General features: G+C 42.0%; 1 protein-coding gene across 2 annotated transcripts in view; it reads right to left on the bottom strand.

The window, feature by feature from the left end:
- The window catches only part of LOC311234980 (uncharacterized protein), a 44,169-nt gene extending 25,437 nt beyond the window's left edge, over positions 1–18,732 (bottom strand). For both annotated transcript variants that reach the window (XM_084322292.1, XM_084322291.1), the window contains exon 1: positions 18,635–18,732. In XM_084322292.1, coding sequence (XP_084178418.1) covers positions 18,635–18,649 — 15 coding nt within the window. In that variant the 5' untranslated portion in view covers positions 18,650–18,732. The remainder of the gene's footprint in view (positions 1–18,634) is intronic.
- Positions 18,733–19,900: the final 1,168 nt, after the last annotated feature.

Raw genomic sequence — 19,900 nt, forward strand, 5'->3', positions numbered from 1 at the left:
CATTCACACAACGACGGCGGAGGCAACCATGCAAGGTGCCAACCTGCTCATCGGGAGCAGTTAGGGGTTAAGTGTCTTGCTCAAGGACACATCGACACGCTGCCCGGGAGGAGCGGGAATCGAACCGGGAACCTCCGGATTGCCAGAAGACTGCTCTACCTCCCGAGCCACTGTCGCCCCTGACATGGGGGCTCAACAATAAATGACAATCAGAAATGTCAAGTTGCATGTTGTTATTCTAACCAGCTTAGTTCTGTTGCATTTCCAATTTATGTATTTAAATTATAAATTGATCAGGTATCGATAAGAGAATCGATAAAGAATCGAATCGATAAGCAGAATCGATAATGGAATCGTATCGATAAAATCCTATCAATTCCCATCCCTATACACCTTACTGTAAATTGTACCTAAAATTGTACCTCATCCCATTTCTGCTTTGCACTAGATAGTACTGTACATTAGTACACTGCATAGTATTGTGTATTGTATATTATATGGTAACTCAGAACATTGTACATATGTCTATACCGAACACTGTGACCTCATTTTCTTCTTCTAAATTCATGCTATATTATGTTATTATGTTATTTGATACTATCTTGTCTAGCACAGTCTCTGGAGCGTAACAGTAAGAAGCATTTTGTATGAAAGTATTCTGTACTTCTGTATGACAACTATTAAAGAACTTGAACTTGGACTTGAACTTGAACATAGTCATCAGTGCAATCAGACCACAGACCTGCCGACTGCCGATAATAATAATCACTTTATTTGGGCTGACAGAGCCACAGAACAAAGTGTTTGCATTTGATCTTGTCTTGTCGATGGTGTACAATGAATTAGGTATATTTGTTAGTAAGTTAGCCATGTAATAAGCGGGATAACGTATAGCTATACTCGATCATTGTCGCAAAATAATTGACCTTCACTGACGTTTAAAACACCTCGGCGCTGCGCCTCGGTATTTTAAACTGTGTCGGTCAATTATTTTGCAACAATGACCTCGTAGCTATACATTATCCCTTACCTAATTCTATCTATTTTTAGGGGCAAATGCGGAGTGAAATAGTCGCGCTGTGGTTACATGACGCCATTGCTATTTTAGAGCTGTTCTACCGGTTACACGGTATAGTCAAAATCCATACCGTAGAGCAAATTCATACCGCTTATACCGTATATACCGTCCACCCCTACGTCACACTGAGACTAGTTCCAACACATCATGTCACACTGAAGCATTTTGTGACTACCTCACACTGATACTAGCGTCATGTCCAAGGGGTGTACTTGTACATCAAGCTGCCTCACGCTACGGAAACAGGAGATAGGCTCCTGCCCCATGTGCCTTTACGGCTCAAGAACCATTTGTTCTCAAAGGCAACTTCACACTGAGACTAGTTCGAAAGAATCCGCGTTGCAAACGGATTCAAAATGGCGGACCTGTGGCAAATTTAAAACTGACCGTATTTATTCTCGGTTCTTCCTGCACACCTGGTGATACTAAATCCAAATTGGACTGCCATTTGAAAGAGAAGATTTGGCACAATCCATAAATGTGTGAATTGGCTATAATAAAGTAATTTATAGGCCTGCTATTCTATAATAATATTTAAAATTGCATTGGTCCGGCTGGTATAATTCAGTACTGTATCTACAAAACGTTCCGTTTAATCATCTTCCCTTTATTCATTTCCTTAGACTTTTTTGTACACATGATTTCAAGAAGGTGCTGAACGAGCTCAGTGGCAGTTGTTCATGTCTGGTCATTTTTAGCATGGTGTTATTCACTGTCAAATATGCACAGAAAATCATAATTTATATTCACCTTTGTTTCATCACAATTTACTCAAGCCTAGTAACAGACACAATATGGGAATACATTCCATGAGATCCATAGATGACCCTAGATACCAAGAACATGCAAATGGACCTTGTAGAAGTGGAGTAATCTTCCATTTACTTAGATATGTATTTTTAGGCAGATTTTCAGGAAATAGGGCTAGGGCTTAACACTTTGATTGCCACTCACAGTAGGGGTGGACGGTATGGTCTAAAATTTATATCACGGTATAATTTGAAGCATAGACGTAGGGCTGGGCGATAAAACGATAACGATAACTATCGCGATAAATTATTTCCTCGAAATAAACATGAAACGTGGTCGCAAAGTTTCGATATATCGATTTTCCAAGCTTGGCTCCGTTCAGCCTCGGCTCAGCACACTCACTAACAACAACCAACGTTACGTGATGACGTGCTTGGGCACAACTAGAGCTGCCGCGATAACCGCATTACCGCGGTATCGCTGTTGCATCACGCTCACCGCAGAGTTAGGCTGAATACCGCGTCACCGCTGTTTTTTATCATAATAATAAAGTTGGCTTGCGGCTTGCGGCTCTGCAGATATACCCTACTCGGTTCCAAGCGACCCTATTGGTCCAGCCTGGCTCTGCGGCTCTGCAGATACCCCCTACTCGACGCCTCTGAACGAAAACAGAACGCCGCCATCTTTACTGCCTCGCTAAGGATGCATTTCATTCAGGATTTGTTTGCGACAGAACCAAGTGCAATAAACAAAAAAGAATGGATTCACTGTGTATTCTGCCTTATTTATTGATGAAACAAAACCGACATCAACCCAATTTACCACCGAGCGGAGAGTTTAGTGTCACAACAAGATCGCTGATGTGTTAAGTTTGTTGTTGTTATCCGATATACACGAGAGGTAACGTTAAACCCGGGTTTGCTTGGTAGAATACACAATGAGAGGTAACGTTAGCTTTGGCAGAATAGACGCAACGAGAGTCTGGTTAATGTTGTTATTGATTGATTGATTGATTGAAACTGTGTTAAACTCTGGCTTGCTGCAAGCCCTCGGACATCTATGCCCACGGAGCTTTCAGTGTACACAAGCGAGCGGCGGCGGCCCCGCCTGCATCCCCATTTCCCAAACGGAGTAGTACCTGGCTGCAGTGGAAAAGGAACGAAGTACCAGGTGCCTAAAGCGGGTCGAGTCGAGTAGGTAATATGCAGTGGAAAAGCGCCATTAGACTAGAGGCAGGCTATAAGAGTAGACTACTAAAAAAAAAAAATGCATTCAAACTTTTTTTTTTTTTTTGTGCGCACTGTGCGGTAATTACCGCGGCGGTAGGAAATATTGCGCAAATTCGTGCTGTAAGGAAAATATCAATACCGCGGCAGCTCTACGCACAACAGCTAACAACCAATCAGTGAAGGAGATGGCCGAGAGCGAAGTACACCCGGAAGGAGGTAGGACTCACTCAACAACAAGGCTTGCTAGGCTAATTAGCTTGCACGGCGATGTTTTATATATTTACGTGCCGCGTATGTGTGTGGCGTGAATTCTGAGGCCACGTTTATAGTAGTGGGGGTATACAGTGGACGTCGTTTCAATATATTGTGGCGGAAGAGAGTATTTTCGTGTCATATTTAGCACATTGTCATGGAATACACCGCTTAGATACTACAGGCTTGCTAGGCTAATTAGCTTGCACGGCGATGTTTTATATATTTACGTGCCAAGTATGTGTGTGTTTTGAATTCTGAGGCCACGTTTATAGTAGTGTGGGGTATACAGTTCGTTTCAATATATTGTGGCGGAAGAGAGTATTTTAGTGTCATATTTATTGTCATGAGATACTCCACTTGTCGGCTAACTGCTAACGTGCGCAGACTGATGACGACATCAACTCGACTTGAGACATTCGCAGCAGCATAATAAGTTAATTAAACTTGACAGACATTATATCGACGATAATTATCGATATCGAATTATATGAAAATAATTGTATAATTTTATCGCGATAACGTTTTTGGTCATATCGCCCAGCCCTACATAGACGGTAACGGTATATATCACGGTATCAGTGTTTCCGTTAGAATAAATTTTTTTGCCTGATAGGCAGGCTATATAAAGAATGACATCCTCAAGGCATGTAGATTTATAATATTTTAAGTTAAAACTAGGCTACTTTTGCGTATAAAGTCATTATATTCCAAATAAAATAAGTCCCGAGTCCGTGCTGCTCCCATTGCAAACAGCCGGGCTGGATGCTGGATTTTGCTAGAAGCATATGTAGCTGCAGAGCCGCAGAGCCAGCGGCGCTTTCAGGTCTGGTCACAGCTTTCAGCCGTTGGGTGGGGGGGCGCTGTTGAGCGGACCTGACCTGAAAGCGCCGCTGGCTCTGCGGCTCTGCAGCTGCATGCTATTCGCAAATCCACTGCTGCCGCCGTCCTCCCGGCTCCCGCTGCAGCCGTCGTTATCATAACACTACACGCATATCATAATGTTTACAGCAAACTGTAGTTGATCACCAGGTATGTTTTATTAACGTAGAATAATTCATATAAGAAAAATGATAGGGACATCTCTTACCTTTCTCCACTGGTTAAAAATGCCAGGAACTGAAATTGAAACTTGCTGTGCGCCGCGGTGATATGTGTTTATTATGAAATGACAATTGCGTGTTGACACGCCCACTGCGCGAAGCCTCCTAAATAACTTTTTCCAGTTTGCACATATCTATTATCTATGACTAATTCTATCTATTTTTAGTGGCAAATGCGATTGAAATAGTCGAGCTGTGGTTACATGACGTCATTGCCATGTACATGGCATGTACATGGCAAAATACTTCCCAAAGGTCAGTGAATACCACGATCACAACACCAGAGGGAGCTCCACAAATCATGTTAAACCCAGATTCGGCTCAAATAAGGGACTAAACACGTTTCGCAATTATGCCACATCAATGTGGAACGCCCTACCCAAAGCTGTAAAGGAATGTGGATCACTACCCACTTTCAAAACCTCTCTCAAGAGACACCTACGGGAGACTGCAATTCAACACTGGCCCCTGTAAATATCCTAACCCAACCCCCTCCAATGTACAGTAATTTACCTAGTATGGTTTTGTCAATAGTCCAATGTACAATTTTGTTTGTTTGTACAGAGTCTCCCCCCCCCCCCTCAATGTACAGTTTTGCTTGTTTATACAATGTGCCCCCCCCCCCCCCCCCCACCCACCTCCAATGTAAATTACCCAGTATGGTTGTCAATATCCCAGTGTACCCAACCCCCCCCACCCAACCTCCTCCAATGTACAGTTTCTACGTCAAATGTATATACTCCCTTTTCTTGACTCCTTCTGTATCACAAACAGTACTGTATTTGCAAATCTGGTATGTCATAAATGTATAGATGTAGCAGTACTGACTATCTGTATGTCATGTATGTCATATATGTCCTGATGAATTGAAAATGGGGGACCCTGGTGTAAACAAGACGAAAGTCTTTCTCTGGTCTGCATCCCCTTAACAATTGTGTGTATTGAGCTGTACTGTATTGTACCCATTCTGCAATCTGTTAATAAAGTTTTCAATCAATCAATCAATTCAATCAATCAATGCTATTTTAGAGCTACTCTACCGGTTACACGGTATAGTCAAAATCCATACCGTAGAGCAAATTAATACCGTTTATACCGTATACCGTTTATACCGTCCACCCCTAACTCACGGCTAATCTCGTGTTTATGATAGTTACGTTGAAAGCCACTCACAAGATTTCTCAGATTTTTTTTTAGCGATCTGAAATCATATTGCATCACGCAAGCCTACCCTAGCCTACCCAAGGGCCGCCGGCGATCAGATGTGAAAAAAGCGCCCCCCATCGTCTCCCAGATGACATCAGGGATTTTGGAATGGACTCAATGAAAATGGATGGGGGAAAAAAAATATTCCAGTCCACATTTTCCAGTCCACTGATGCAGCCGGGGTTACCAGAGTTCATTCTGGAGACTCTGAGCCGCGGCAAGCATGAGTTCTACTGTATACACGTTAGATCTATACACTTATCGATTTTTTCGAATGGTGATCAGGAATTGGAATATACCAGATGGATACCATCTGATGTCAGGTAAGCAGGGAGCGAAATTAACTTTTTGACTCACCGGCCAGTGGCGGGTAGATGGGAAGAATCTACCCGCCAAGCATATTTCTTACCTGCCAAATTTTTTTTGATTAAAATAATATATATATATATATTTTATATAATTTTTTTTTTAAATAAAATATATTATATAATCATACTTGTAGTTGTATTATCTGCGAGACATCGCCACCACGCAATAAGTCAAAAAGCTCGCCATCTGCAAACAGCTCCACTGTCTGTGTGTATACTTGAGTAGCCTCCAGCTCCAGCAATGATTCTCCGGCCCTGCAGCTAGACCCTATATTCAGCTAGACCCTACATTCAGCATGCAAGGATTCTCCGGCGATGCAGCTGGACCCTATTGGTATAACGTTGCGGTTCTTTTGTCAAATCACATTCAACATGCCCTCAGCTAGAATACGCATTCAATCAATGTTATAAGACATTGATATCAGGAGCTATCTGTAGCTACTGCTAGCCCGGTAGATAACGTTAAGACAATTTAGTTTACTGGGACAGATAGATCTAATGTGAGCTAACGGAGGGAACGGAGGTATTATGCACTCGAGTCGACTATTGCTGGAGCATTTGTTGATATCAGCAGCTATCAGTAGCTAGCCAGTAGATACCGTTAGACAATGCCAGAGGTGTGGACTCGAGTCACATGACTTGGACTCGAGTCAGACTCGAGTCACGAATTTGATGACTTTGGACTTGACTTGACCAAATCAAAAAAGACTTTGACTTCGACTTTAATACCAATGACTTGTGACTTCACTTGGACTTGAGCCTTTTGACTTGAGAAGACTTGATACCTTGGCTTCCCCCATGCCCAAAGATAAGTTATATATTAAATACTGAATGGTTCGTTAGTTACTGCGTTATCTTTATGTAGATTGGTAGCGAGCTGCAGCGTAGTTCTCCTCTCCGGTCTGAGACCAATAGGGGTCCAGCTGCAGCGCCGGAGAATCCTCTCACTGGGCAATCCTGTGGCAGCCACAAACCTTCTTTCTATAGAAGCAGCTCGGATGTTCAATCAATCAATCAATCCAATAACACACGCTCGTCGCTCACTTAAAACAGCGCACCTCCCAGCTGCTATATAGAAAGTAGTAGGTTCGTGGCTGCCACAGGCTTGCCCCTTGAGAGGATTCTCCGGTGCTGCAGCTGGACCCTACTCGCGGAGACACGCTGTGCTGTGGTGTTTACTATTTGACCGTCATGGCAGCCCCCACTAGTCACGTTTTTACAGATGGATATAGTCACAATTTCTCTTTTGTCAAGCACAAAGAAAAGATAGTTTTAGTTAAATGTAATTTGTGTCTTGGCTCAAAGATCATATCTTCTGCCCACTTTGTTTGAAACAATCCGACAGCATCCAATGAATTTGCGCCAGAGAAGAAGTAAGTTACGAACGTTAAGAACAACGGATCCAGTGGTGAAATTATACCAAATATTGCTTCGTTTGCTTATAAAAACTATGTGGTGGTCAACAAAAAACGAATTGCAGAAAATCACAGATTGAGACGCAACAACTTCCAACTACATTTGAAGCTGCATAAATAACGGTATGTAACTTGGTTTATAAACAATCAGAAATGTCTTGCTTGATGAAAGCCTAACATTAATGCTGCTCCTTAAAAAAAATTATTGATTGAAAATTGTATTAAAGATTGCAGAATGGGTACAATACAGTACAGCTCAATACACACAATTGTTAAGGGGATGCAGGCCAGAGAAAGACTTGCATCTTGTTTACATCAGGGTCCCCCATTTTCAATTCATCATGACACTTATGACATACAGCTATACAGTACTGTTTTATCAAGACATTTATGACATACAAGTATTACAGTACTGTATAAGAGACATAGATCATAAGAAACAGAAATATATACTACATTTGAAGGGGAAGGGGGGTTGGACATTTACAGGGGCCAGTTTTTATTTGCAGCCACCCGTAGGTGCTATTTGAGAGCGGTTTTGAAGGAGGGTATGGATTTACATTATTTTACGGCTATGGGTAGGGCGTTCCACATTGTTGTGGCATAATTGCTAAACGTGTTTAGTCCCTTGTTTGAGACGAATCTGGGTTGAACATGATTTGTGGAACTCCCTCTGGTGTTGTGGTCCTGGAATTCACTGACCTTTGGGAAGTATTTCGACATGTAGGTGGTAGTGTATCTTGTAGACCAGGCCCATTGCAAGTTGATGTACTCTGTTGTCTACTCTAAGCCATCCTAGGTTGTCAAAATGGGCAGGGGTAAGGTCAAGCAGTAGTCTGACCAGTTTGTTTTGTGATGTTTGTAATCTTGTTTTAGTGCCTTTGAGGTGCTTTGGTACCATGAGGTACAAGCATAGTCGTAGTACCCTTGAATGAGTGCTCCTGCCAGAGTCTTCAGGGTATTCTTGTTTACCAGTGAGGAGATACGGTACAAGAATAGAGTTAGTTGGTTGACTTTTTTTGATTACATTGGTTGCCATTTTGTCACAGGATGGAACCCAGGTAAGTAATTTCATCTTTCCTTGTGACAATATTGTCACCCACTGTAACAGAGAAGCCGTTGGCCTTGCTGAGTTTGTTATTTTATCCAAGAGAGAGAGAGAACTCGCACACAAATTAGGCCCTACCTAATTCTAATACCTAATAAACAATATGAAATATGAATATGAATATGAACAATATGAAATATGAATTGCAGAGATGCCTTGTCATTTCAGTACAGATTTTTTATACCCCAAAATTGATAAAGGGTTAAGGTTAGTTGAACCGAGGTCTGCTATTATGGATCATGTGCCTAGACTGTATATACAGGGCAGGCAGACGTTAAATAAATGATTGGTCCAAGTGGGAAGACAATATGTTGGTTATTGTTATCCTATACCTTTAAAATGGATATGGTGATCCTTATTCTTTTTTTTCTCAATATACTCCTGAACTGGTTTTCAAGCAGCTCTTGCCCAATTGTATCTAGTTGTAAGACTGATTCTGAATATTATTACATTTATAGAAATTAGATTATGTTTTGCCAACAAGTTGATAATGAAACTTTTTGGTGAAACGCGTATTATGACTTGTTTAGGACTCGAAACTTAAAGGTTAGGACTTGGGACTCGACTTGGGACTTGTCAGTCTGGACTTGGGACTTGCCTGTCTTGACTTGGGACTTGACTCTGGACTTGAGTAACAAGACTTGCGACTGACTTGAGACTTGCAAAACAATGACTTGGTCCCACCTCTGGACAATGCCTCGCCATGTATTAAACTAAAAGTGAATAGTTGACTGGGTCATTGTTTAAACAGTAACGGTAGCTCATGGAGGTCCGATATAGACTAGAGTAGAGCCATATGAAATCCGTTTTATTTTTTCCCAAATTCCATTTAATTTTTTTCCAAATTCCGTTTTTTCCGTTTTAATATTTCAGAATTCTGTATTTTGCTTTGTACGCTCATTTTACCATCAGAAATAGTGTCTAATAAGTGGGAATGAATAAATGTCCACAATTTAATAAGATATAACAGTCCATTTAATAGGGCTGTCTTAAATACTTCTAAGCTTCGTTCGATGGGCATGGGATTCGAATATGAAAATAAATTTCGATTATTAAAAAAATAAAAAAAATAAAAAGGTATATATATTTTTGCAAAATCAACTCTGCCTCTCTTTGTTAACTACAACAAGCAATGCTGTTTGTTATTTAAGATGAGGTCGGACTCGGCACTGATAGATTTGTGTTCATTGTGCTGCTTTTATGAAGCCTCAAATGACTGCTTACAATATTTCATGAAAGCAAAGTGTTTTGTTTGTCTAAGATTTAAAAGGGTTTAAACTTTACAGCACTGACAAAGTTGAACAAAGTGCTGTACAAGTCCCACAACATAAAAAAAAAAAAAAAAAAAAAATCTTTTTAATAATTTTTTTTTTTATAGTTGATTCCATTTTTATTGCTCAATTCCGCGATTCCGTCCGCGATTCCGTGATCGCGGATTCCATATGGCTCTAGACTAGAGCAGACTGCCCGCATATCGCAATGGTGGCGTTTCAGGAAGTAAACAAGCCAAATGAGAGCTTCCGATTGGTCATTTGCTTTCTTTCTCATGAAACCAGTCACGTCACTCTACTGTGATTGGACCGTTGACTTGAGTGCAATGTGGGACTTGTAGTTTTTTAACGATCTCGCGGCGGAGAAAAAAAAGACGAGAGGCTATAATCTGTACTCGCACAATAAAAATAAGAGTATCGTTATGAACTACACGTCTACACGCCACACGGCGGGCAGCCCTCTAAGTGTCAAGCGCCAAAGGTAAAAACTGAGCGCCCCTGGCGGGCGGCAGGCTTTAGTTTCGGTCCCTGCAGGTAAGGAATCTATGTTATCAGTGTTAGGATTAGGGATGCCCCGATCACGTTTTTTTGCCACCAATACCGATCACCGATCGTCTTGAGCCATATCGGCCGATACCGATCCGATCGTTTTTGATTAATAAAAAATATTATATAATTTTTTTTTTTATATAAAATATATATATTATATAATTAGACTTGTACTTGTAGTTGTATTATCTGCGAGACAACGCCACCACGCAACAAGTCAAAATGCTCGCTATCTCCACTGTCTGTGTGTATTGGTTTTGATAGCTTATCAGTGAGCTGGATGCAATCCTACCTGGAGGGGAGAGAACAGATGGTAGAGGTAAACGGTACTCTATCCCCCCCCCTCACAGTGAGCTGTGGTGTTCCACAAGGAAGCATACTAGGACCGCTACTCTTCCTACTTTATGCAAATGACATGTCGTCAGCCTGTGACTGCAACTTGTTCCTGTTTGCGGACGACTCAGCCCTGCTGGTCTCTGACAAGAACAAATTGCAGGTTGAAAAAACCCTCAGCACGGAACTAGGCAAAATCTGCATATGGCTCGCTGATAACAAACTATCATTACACATGGGCAAAACAGAGTCCATTCTCTTCGGTTCAAATAACAAACTCAGCAAGACCGACGGAGTCTCAGTTACAGTGGGTGACAATATTGTCACAAGGAAAGACGAAATTACCTACCTGGGTTCCATCCTAGAGGCAAATCTTTCCTGTGACAAAATGGCATCCAATGTAATAAAAAAAGTCAACCAACGAACTAGATTCTTGTACCGGATCTCCTCTCTGGTAAACAAGAATACCCTGAAGACTCTGGCAGGAGCACTCATTCAAGGGTACTATGACTATGCGTGCACCTCATGGTACCAAAGCACCTCAAAGGCGCTTAAAACAAAATTACAAACATCACAAAACAAACTGGTCAGACTACTACTTGACCTGAACCCCAGAACCCACCTCACCCCTGCCCACTTTGCCAACCTAGGATGGCTTAGAGTAGACGACAGAGTACAGCAACTTGCAATGGGCCTGGTCTACAAGATACACTATACGACCAGGGTGCCCATGTACATGTCAAAATACTTCCCAAAGGTCAGTGAATACCACAACCACTACACCAGAGGAAGCTCAACAAATCATGTTAAACCCAGATTCTGCTCAAACAAGGGACTAAACACGTTTCGCAATTATGCCACAACAATGTGGAACGCCCTACCCAAAGCTGTAAAGGAATGTGAATCCCTGCCCACATTCAAAACCGCTCTTAAAGAGCACCTACGGGAGGCTGCAATTCGAAACTGGCCACCGTAAATGCCCAAAACCCCCACCACCTCCTAATAGACAGTCTCCTCACCACCGCATGTATATATTCCCTCCCCGCCGTATGTATATTTCCCTCCCACCCACCCACCCCCTCCTAATGTACAGTCCCCTCCCCATCATATGTATATACGCTGTCAGGATCTAGGGGTAACAGTACTGTATATTTGAATACCGTTATGTCACAAATGTATCAGTACTAAATACCTATATGTCCCTATGCCATAAATGTCATGTATGTTGTGTATGTCATAAATGTCTATATGAATTGAAAATGGGGGACCCTGATGGAAACAAGACAAACGTCTTTCTCAGGTCTGCATCCCCTTAACAATTGTATGTATTGAGCCGTACTGTATTGTACCCATTCTGCAATCTGTTAAATAAAGTGTTCATTCATTCATTCATTCATACTCTTGCTTTGATCAAATCACATTCGGCTCTGCAGATTTACCCTAGGCTCTGCAGATATACCCTACTCCCTCAGCTATCCCCGTTAGTGACTGCGACGCAAGCCGGGCTTCGAATATGCATCGAATGAGTGTTATAAGACATTGATATCAGGAGCTGTCTGTAGCTACTGCTAGCCGGAAATATAACGTTAAGACAACGCCTCAGTGAACTATTCAGTTGAATGGGACATTTCGTTTTGAACAGTGAGCTAAGCTAACGTGAGCTAACAGAGGTATCATACACTAGTACTAGATAACTAGACTATTGCTGGAGCATTTGTTGATATCAGGAGCTATCAGTAGCTAGCCGGCTAGATACCGTTCAGTTAGACAATGCCTCATCATGTATTAAACTAAAAGTGAATAGTTGACTGGGTCATTTTGTAACGGTAGCTAACGTTAGCTCATGGAGGTCCCGTCCCACTAGACTAGACTAGACCCGTGTTTACATGCGTGCGGGAGGAGCTGGAGGAGGAGCAGACGCGCAGCACTGTGTGCAGCTCCCGGTGTCTGAGACAGAACTCAGCGAGTGAGATCTGTTTTGACGATCGGCGAAAATAAAGCAGTATCACCGATCACCGATCGCATATTTATACTGATTATCGGCCGATAACGATCGGTGGCCGATCGATCGGGGCATCCCTAGTTAGGATAATCAGACTCGTTTTGATGAAGATATAAGCTTTTTTCTGATATGTACTCCAGCGGTTTCACTGTAAAATCCATGAGGAAATGAAAACGGCTATTATCAGCGCGCGCCTCGAATGTGCGTGTGCGCACATATACTATTGATCATCTAGCGTTTATTTGAAAACGATTCATAAATAGGCAGACAAATATCAACGTTCTGGAATATTCCAGTAAAAGGAGATTATCACAGAATGGGCTGTTTTTTTTACCTCAAAACGGGTGCTTTTCAAACTGCTCTCAAACGGAAATGAAGCGATAAAAAACCAATCTGCCTTGACAGCACTGACTGGAAAATGATTTTGATAAGCGACGGGCAGATTAGACACATAGCCATAATAAAACATAGATTAGGCGATATTAACGTTAACATTGGCGCCGATGGTGGCATTCAAGCACTAAGTTGTGCGCCCCCTGGTGGCACTGAAAGTGTCAACAGGTTGTTTTTATTTGATTTGACATTTAAAAAAAATTCAAGATTCGAGAAAACATCAAGGATGAAACACAATAAAGTCTAGACTTATTTCCATTGTGGTCCCTGGTCTCAGACAGATAAGCAATACAAAAACATGACTACAAATAACAATATGACAAACTACATAGACATTAGGGGTGGGAATCACCAGTTTCATCACGATACGATATTGATTATTTGGACAACGATACGATATTTGCCGATATCACAAAGTCTGCCACGATACGATTCTATTTGATTCAGGTGCCTGCTATCGATATGAGATGATATTATATGCCCATTCAGTAACATTTAGATCAACTCAAAAAAGGCAACGGAAATATCATTTGACATTTTTATTTTTGAGCTCTTCCAAAATGAAAAACAATTTATTGTTTTTAATACAAATAGACCTCCTGTTCACTGTAAAGTGCCACGTTTTGATAAATTGAGCTTTAAACTTTAAGTAAAAATTTTTGGAACTCACAAGTCACAACACGCAACCTAAAACCCCTCTTTCCAAACGCAGACACACAGGGAGAATGCCCCCCCCCCTTCCCCAGTCCCTAATGGACCTCTGCTGTTCTCTCTATATGGCTCTGATCAGCTTAGTTAGCTTACACTAACGCAACGTTAATTTCGGTATTTAACGTGACGTTGGCATAAAGGAATGGCGAGGATGCAAAGCATGTTAGATGCATTTGACCCGTTGTGGGGAAAAAAACAGGCACTTATTTCGGGTCGCAAAATAGGCGGACTCTGAAGCAATGCTGTCTAACGTCTACACACGCTGAGCTGCACTGAGCTACTGTTGTTGTTGCGGCCGGGCGGATATGCTCACCAGGGGAGTTTCAAAATAAGAGTATCGCAATATGAATCGATCTTTTTACGTTGCATCGATCCTATTTGATAATTGATAATAGATCGATATATCGTCCCACCCCTAATAGACATGTCCATTTTAAGTGCAGTACAACGTAGCCACAGACAACATTTTCATACATTTTTAAATCTAGTTTTTAACATTGTCAAGGAGCCATGATTTGACTTTTCTTAAAATTGTGTCGGCTGTGAAGGTAGAAAATTCCAATTTGTGGCTCCCCAGAATTTAAAAGAACATTTAACCATATTTGTTTTGAACCTTGGAATACACAGGTCGGCAATGTTGGCTCTGGTGTTATGGGTATGCATGTCCCTATTCGACTGAAAATAATTTGTAAGATAATTGGGGGCCCTATTGTTATAAATGTTGTGAAGTATATTGAGCTGAAGTTGCAGAGGAAGCCGCCCAACAACTGGAAGTGTTGTTTGCCCACATGTGCTCTGGAGGCTAGTCCTAAAGTTGCAGAGGAAGCCGCCCAACAACTGGAAGTGTTGTTTGCCCACATGTGCTCTGGAGGCTAGTCCTAAAGTTGCAGAGGAAGCCAAGCCAGCCCAACAACTGGAAGTGTTTGCCATAATTTAAAACATAGATTAGGCGATATTAATGTTAACATTGGAGTGGATTTGGGTATTCAAGGGGGTAAAAAGGAAAACACGGACTGGCTCCCAAAGTGTTAACAATTGTGTGTATTGAGCCGTACTGTATTGTACCCATTCTGCAATCTGTTAATTCAAATGTTCAATCAATCAGTATATATGTTATTTATTTTTGGTATAGTGCTTAACAAGCATAATTTAATGTTGCCCAGTTGTGGCCTGTTGAGGGGCAATACATATCAAAAGTTCCAAAACATCTATTGTGTTTGTATGATCCACTATAATGGGGTTCCCAAGGTCAGGGTCGCGACCCCGAGTTGGCATAACAAGCTAGCCCCATAAGTGGACATTACCCCGCGGATATGTCCCGCTGTAAAGACTACTGTGTGGACTGGACTGTCTGGACATCTACAGACTAGTGTTGTATGTCATGTGAATGGACCTATCTCAAACCCTGCCCTCTTTTCTTGATCCTCCAATCACAACTGTCGCTTACCTCGGACAGACTTTAGACCATATTAGGCGCTCATGCGCCGGAAGTAGTTAATCCCATGTATGCTTGATTGATTGATTGATTGATTGAAAAGTTTATTAACAGATTGCAGAATGGGTACAGTACAGTACATCTCAATACATACAATTGTTAAGGGGATGCAGACCAGAGAAAGACTTTCGTCTTGTTTCCACCAGGGTCCCCCATTTTCAATTCATCATAACATATATGACATACATGACATACAGATAGACAGTACTGCTACATCTATACATTTATGACATATCAGATTTGCAAATACAGTACTGTTTGTGATACAAAAGTGTCCAGAAAAGGAGTGTATATACATTTGGCGTAGAAACTGTACATTGGAGGAGGTTGGTGGGGTGGGGTTGGGTGGGTTGGGTGAGGGCTGTACATTGGAGGTGGGGGGGGGGGGGGGGGTTGGGTAGGGGACACACACACATTTTACACTGTACATTGGAATATTGACAAAGCCTTACTTGGTCATTTACTGTACAACTAGGTTAGGACATTTGTAGGGGCCAGTTTCGAATTGCAGTCTCACGTAGGTGTTTTTTGAGAGTGTTTTTGAAGGTGGGTAGTGATTCACATTCCTTTACAGCTTTAGGCAGGGCGTTCCACATTGATGTGGCATAATTGCGAAACGTGTTTAGTCCCTTGTTTGAGCCGAATCTGGGTTTTACATGATTTGTGGAGCTCCCTCTGGTGTTGTGATCGTGGTATTCACTGACCTTTGGGAAGTATTTTGACATGTACATGGGTACCTTGGTCGCGTAGTGTATCTTGTAGACCAGGCCCATTGCAAGTTGCTGTACTCTGTCGTCTACTCTAAGCCATCCTAGGTTGTCAAAGTGGGCAGGGGTGAGGTGGGTTCTAGGAGTCAGGTCAAGTAGTAGTCTGACTAGCTTGTTTTGAGATGTTTGTAATTTGTTTTTTAGTGCCTTTGAGGTGCTTTGGTACCATGAGGTGCAAGCATAGTCGTAGTACCCTTGAATGAGTGCTCCTGCTAGAGTCTTCAGGGTATTCTTGTTTACCAGAGAGGAGATCCGGTACAAGAATCGCGTTCGTTGGTTGACTTTTTTTATTACATTGGATGCCATTTTGTCACAGGAAAGATTAGCCTCTAGGATGGAACCCAGGTAGGTAATTTCATCTTTCCTTGTGATAATATTGTCACCCACTGTAACCGAGAAGCCGTCGGTCTTGCTGAGTTTGTTATTTGAACCGAAGAGAATGGACTCTGTTTTGCCCATGTGTAATGATAGTTTGTTGTCGGCGAGCCATATGCAGATTTTGCCTAGTTCCGAGCTGAGGGCTTTTTCAACCTGTAACTTGTTCTTGTCAGAGACCAGCAGGGCTGAGTCGTCCGCAAACAGGAACAAGTTGCAGTCACAAGCTGACGACATGTCATTTGCATAAATTAGGAATAGTAGCGGTCCTAGTATGCTTCCTTGTGGAACACCACAGCTCACTGTGAGGGGGGGGGATAGGGTACCGTTTACTTCCACCATCTGTTCCCTCCCCTCCAGGTAGGATTGTATCCAGCTCACTGATAAACTATCAAAACCAATTGCTTTTAGCTTGTCAATCAGAATGGTGTGATTGACAGTGTCGAAGGCCTTTTGTAGGTCCAGCATGACCATGCCGCAGTATTTGCCCGCGTCCACCTCTTGTTTGATGTGGTCGTTCAAGTAGAGAAGGCATGTGTCAGTGGAGTGGGATGTTCTGAAGCCAGATTGGAATTCGTAGATTAGATTTTTTTCCGCGAGGTACTTTTCGATCTGTTCGTATACTATTTTTTCCATGACTTTCGAGATGGATGTAAGGATAGAAACAGGGCGGTAGTTACCCGGGTCTAATTTGCTGCCCTTTTTGTGCAGGGGTGTTACTCTCGCAATTTTGAAGTCCTTGGGGACGTGTCCCTGTTTTATGGAGAGGTTTATTATGTGTGTGATGACTGGGGTGATGGCTGCTGCTGAGTCTCTGAGGAATTTGGAGGGGATGTTGTCATGGCCAGTGGCCTTGTTTGGTTGGAGGGCGCTCAGTTTTTTGAGTACCTCATCTGTAGTTACTATTTCCAGTTTGAAGTCGTCTTTGTGGACGCCTAGGTTCATGTAGTATGCTACTATGTGTTCTACCCCATACTGCCCTGAGTGGGAGGGTAGTTTGTTTACCAGTGTTGTGGCTATGTTTGTGAAGAAAGTGTTTAAGTAATTGGCTACATCCAGCTTGTCTGTGATGAGCGTGTTGTCCGTCTTTATGTTTATGTTTGAGAACCTGGTTGAGTTTTTTACTGCAGCCTAGTTGATTGTTGAGTAATTTCCAAAGTTCACGTGGTTTATTTTTGTTTTCCTCGGTTTTGTCATTGATGAAATTTTTTTTAGCAGTTTTGATCATGGAGTTTACGTCATTTCTTAGTCTGTTTCTTTCTAGTTTGAGTTCAGTCACGTGGTCTTGGAGTTCACTGCTCGTGCTTTTGGTAAGCTTTGACTGACTTTTACGAAACTCAGAGCATTTTTTGTCTCTGGCTTTCATAGCGGTCAGTATTTCAGTGTGCATCCATGGCTCAGCGCGATTTTTTACCCTGGTGGTTCTTAGGGGGGCCATTTTGTTTAGTATTGATGAAAATTTGGTTTTGAAGCCAAGCCAAGTTTCTTCAACCAGTGTACCATTGAGTTCATCTGACCAGTCCAGACTCTCCAGTTCAAGGTTAAAGGCCTCGCTAGAGTAGGTTTTGAGGTCTCTAGATGTGACTGTTTTGTGACAGCCAGCCTTTAGTTTTAGCTTTTTGCGGGTACAGAATATCATGTAATGATCACTTAACCCGCATGCTATAACCCCTTTACTGGAGATCTTGGACTTGCTACGGAAACAACGCTGTGTGTGTGTCTACGAGAAGCCAAATAAACACAACAACCTCTGGAGTTAAAGCAGGTCGTCAAGAGTGTTTATTATATCGGTCATAACCTGAACAAAACTAAGAGAAAGATGACAATACCATGGAGACAATAGAGGCCGTCTAGTCGACTCTAAAACAAGCTAAGCTAACAGTAGCCCAGCTAAGCTAACACTAGCTCCAGCTAAGCTAACACTAGCCCCAGCTAAGCAAACACTAGCCCCAGCTAAGCTAACACTAGCTCCAGCTACAGAAGGAAAACTACAGAAATATACCAGATAACAGTAACGAAAATAACTATTGTAATGAACGTGGAGCAAGACCGAAAACAAAAACGAGAGAGAGACAGACAGAGAGCTAATGGCTGGCTATGCTAACTAGGCCAACATCAACCACCACGAGTGATCAGAAGCAGCTGTGGACGCTGCTAACAACACAGTAAGAGGAGAACTCCCCTCAAACACTGAAGACATGCAGCTAGAAAACACATTTCAGTCACTACCTGACGAGCCTCCATCACCAGGAGGACGGGGTTCAGATGTCAGTCCCACTAGAGACACGATCAGGACAGAGGAGCAGCAGCAGGACCACACTCACTGGAGCCTCGCTGATACTGATGTCATGTGGCTGCAGCCCCGGAGGCTCGTTTTTACGCGAGAGCGCCACCTACCGGATTGGATGACAATCAGAGTGTTTGAGTCCCTTGAATGTGAATGAATGAATGAATGAAAACTTTATTTAACAGATTGCAGAATGGGTACAATACAGTACGGCTCAATACATACAATTGTTAAGGGGATGCAGACCTGAGAAAGACGTTTGTCTTGTTTCCATCAGGGTCCCCCATTTTCAATTCATATAGACATTTATGACATACATAACATACATGACATTTATGGCATAGGGACATATAGGTATTTAGTACTGATACATTTTTTGACATAGGCGGTATTCAAATATACAGTACTGTTACCCCTAGATCCTGACAGAGTATATACATATGATGGGGAGGGGACTGTACATTAGGAGGGGGTGGGTGGGTGGGAGGGGAATATACATACGGCGGGGAGGGAATATATACATGCGGTGGGGAGGAGACTGTCTATTAGGAGGTGGTGGGGGTTTTGGGCATTTACGGTGGCCAGTTTCGAATTGCAGCCTCCCGTAGGTGCTCTTTAAGGGCGGTTTTGAATGTGGGCAGGGATTCACATTCCTTTACAGCTTTGGGTAGGGCGTTCCACATTGTTGTGGCATAATTGCGAATTTGAATTTGAAGTTTTATTTGTTTAACGTTAAAAACATTCCGAGGTGCGTAGTGGACAAGTTTAATAACTAGCCTACTAAGTATTTAAAAAAAAATACCATTTATAGACAACTAGTATCTGCGATACCTTCATCTTGGAATGCTATGATTAGTAGGGACAATCAAGAATGATATGTGGCTTTTGAACTATGAAAATAACAAAGAAATATAACTTTGTTTTGCATTGTAAAGAATTATGTGATATGCCATACTGTTTTCAGTCATACTGGGAGGGTTAGGGTTATATAACATGTTATAACAGGACTGGTATAAACTACAGGTGTACTGTGTGTATTATATAACATGTTATAACAGTACTGGTATAAACTAACATGTTATAACAGGACTGGTATAAACTTACTGTGTGTATTATATAACATGTTATAACAGGACTGGTATAAACTAACATGTTATAACAGGACTGGTATATAAACTACAGGTGTATGTGTGTATTATATAACATGT

This window comes from Notolepis coatsorum (assembly GCF_963971535.1).
Source record: "Notolepis coatsorum genome assembly, chromosome: 9".
Classification (NCBI taxonomy): domain Eukaryota; kingdom Metazoa; phylum Chordata; class Actinopteri; order Aulopiformes; family Paralepididae; genus Notolepis; species Notolepis coatsorum.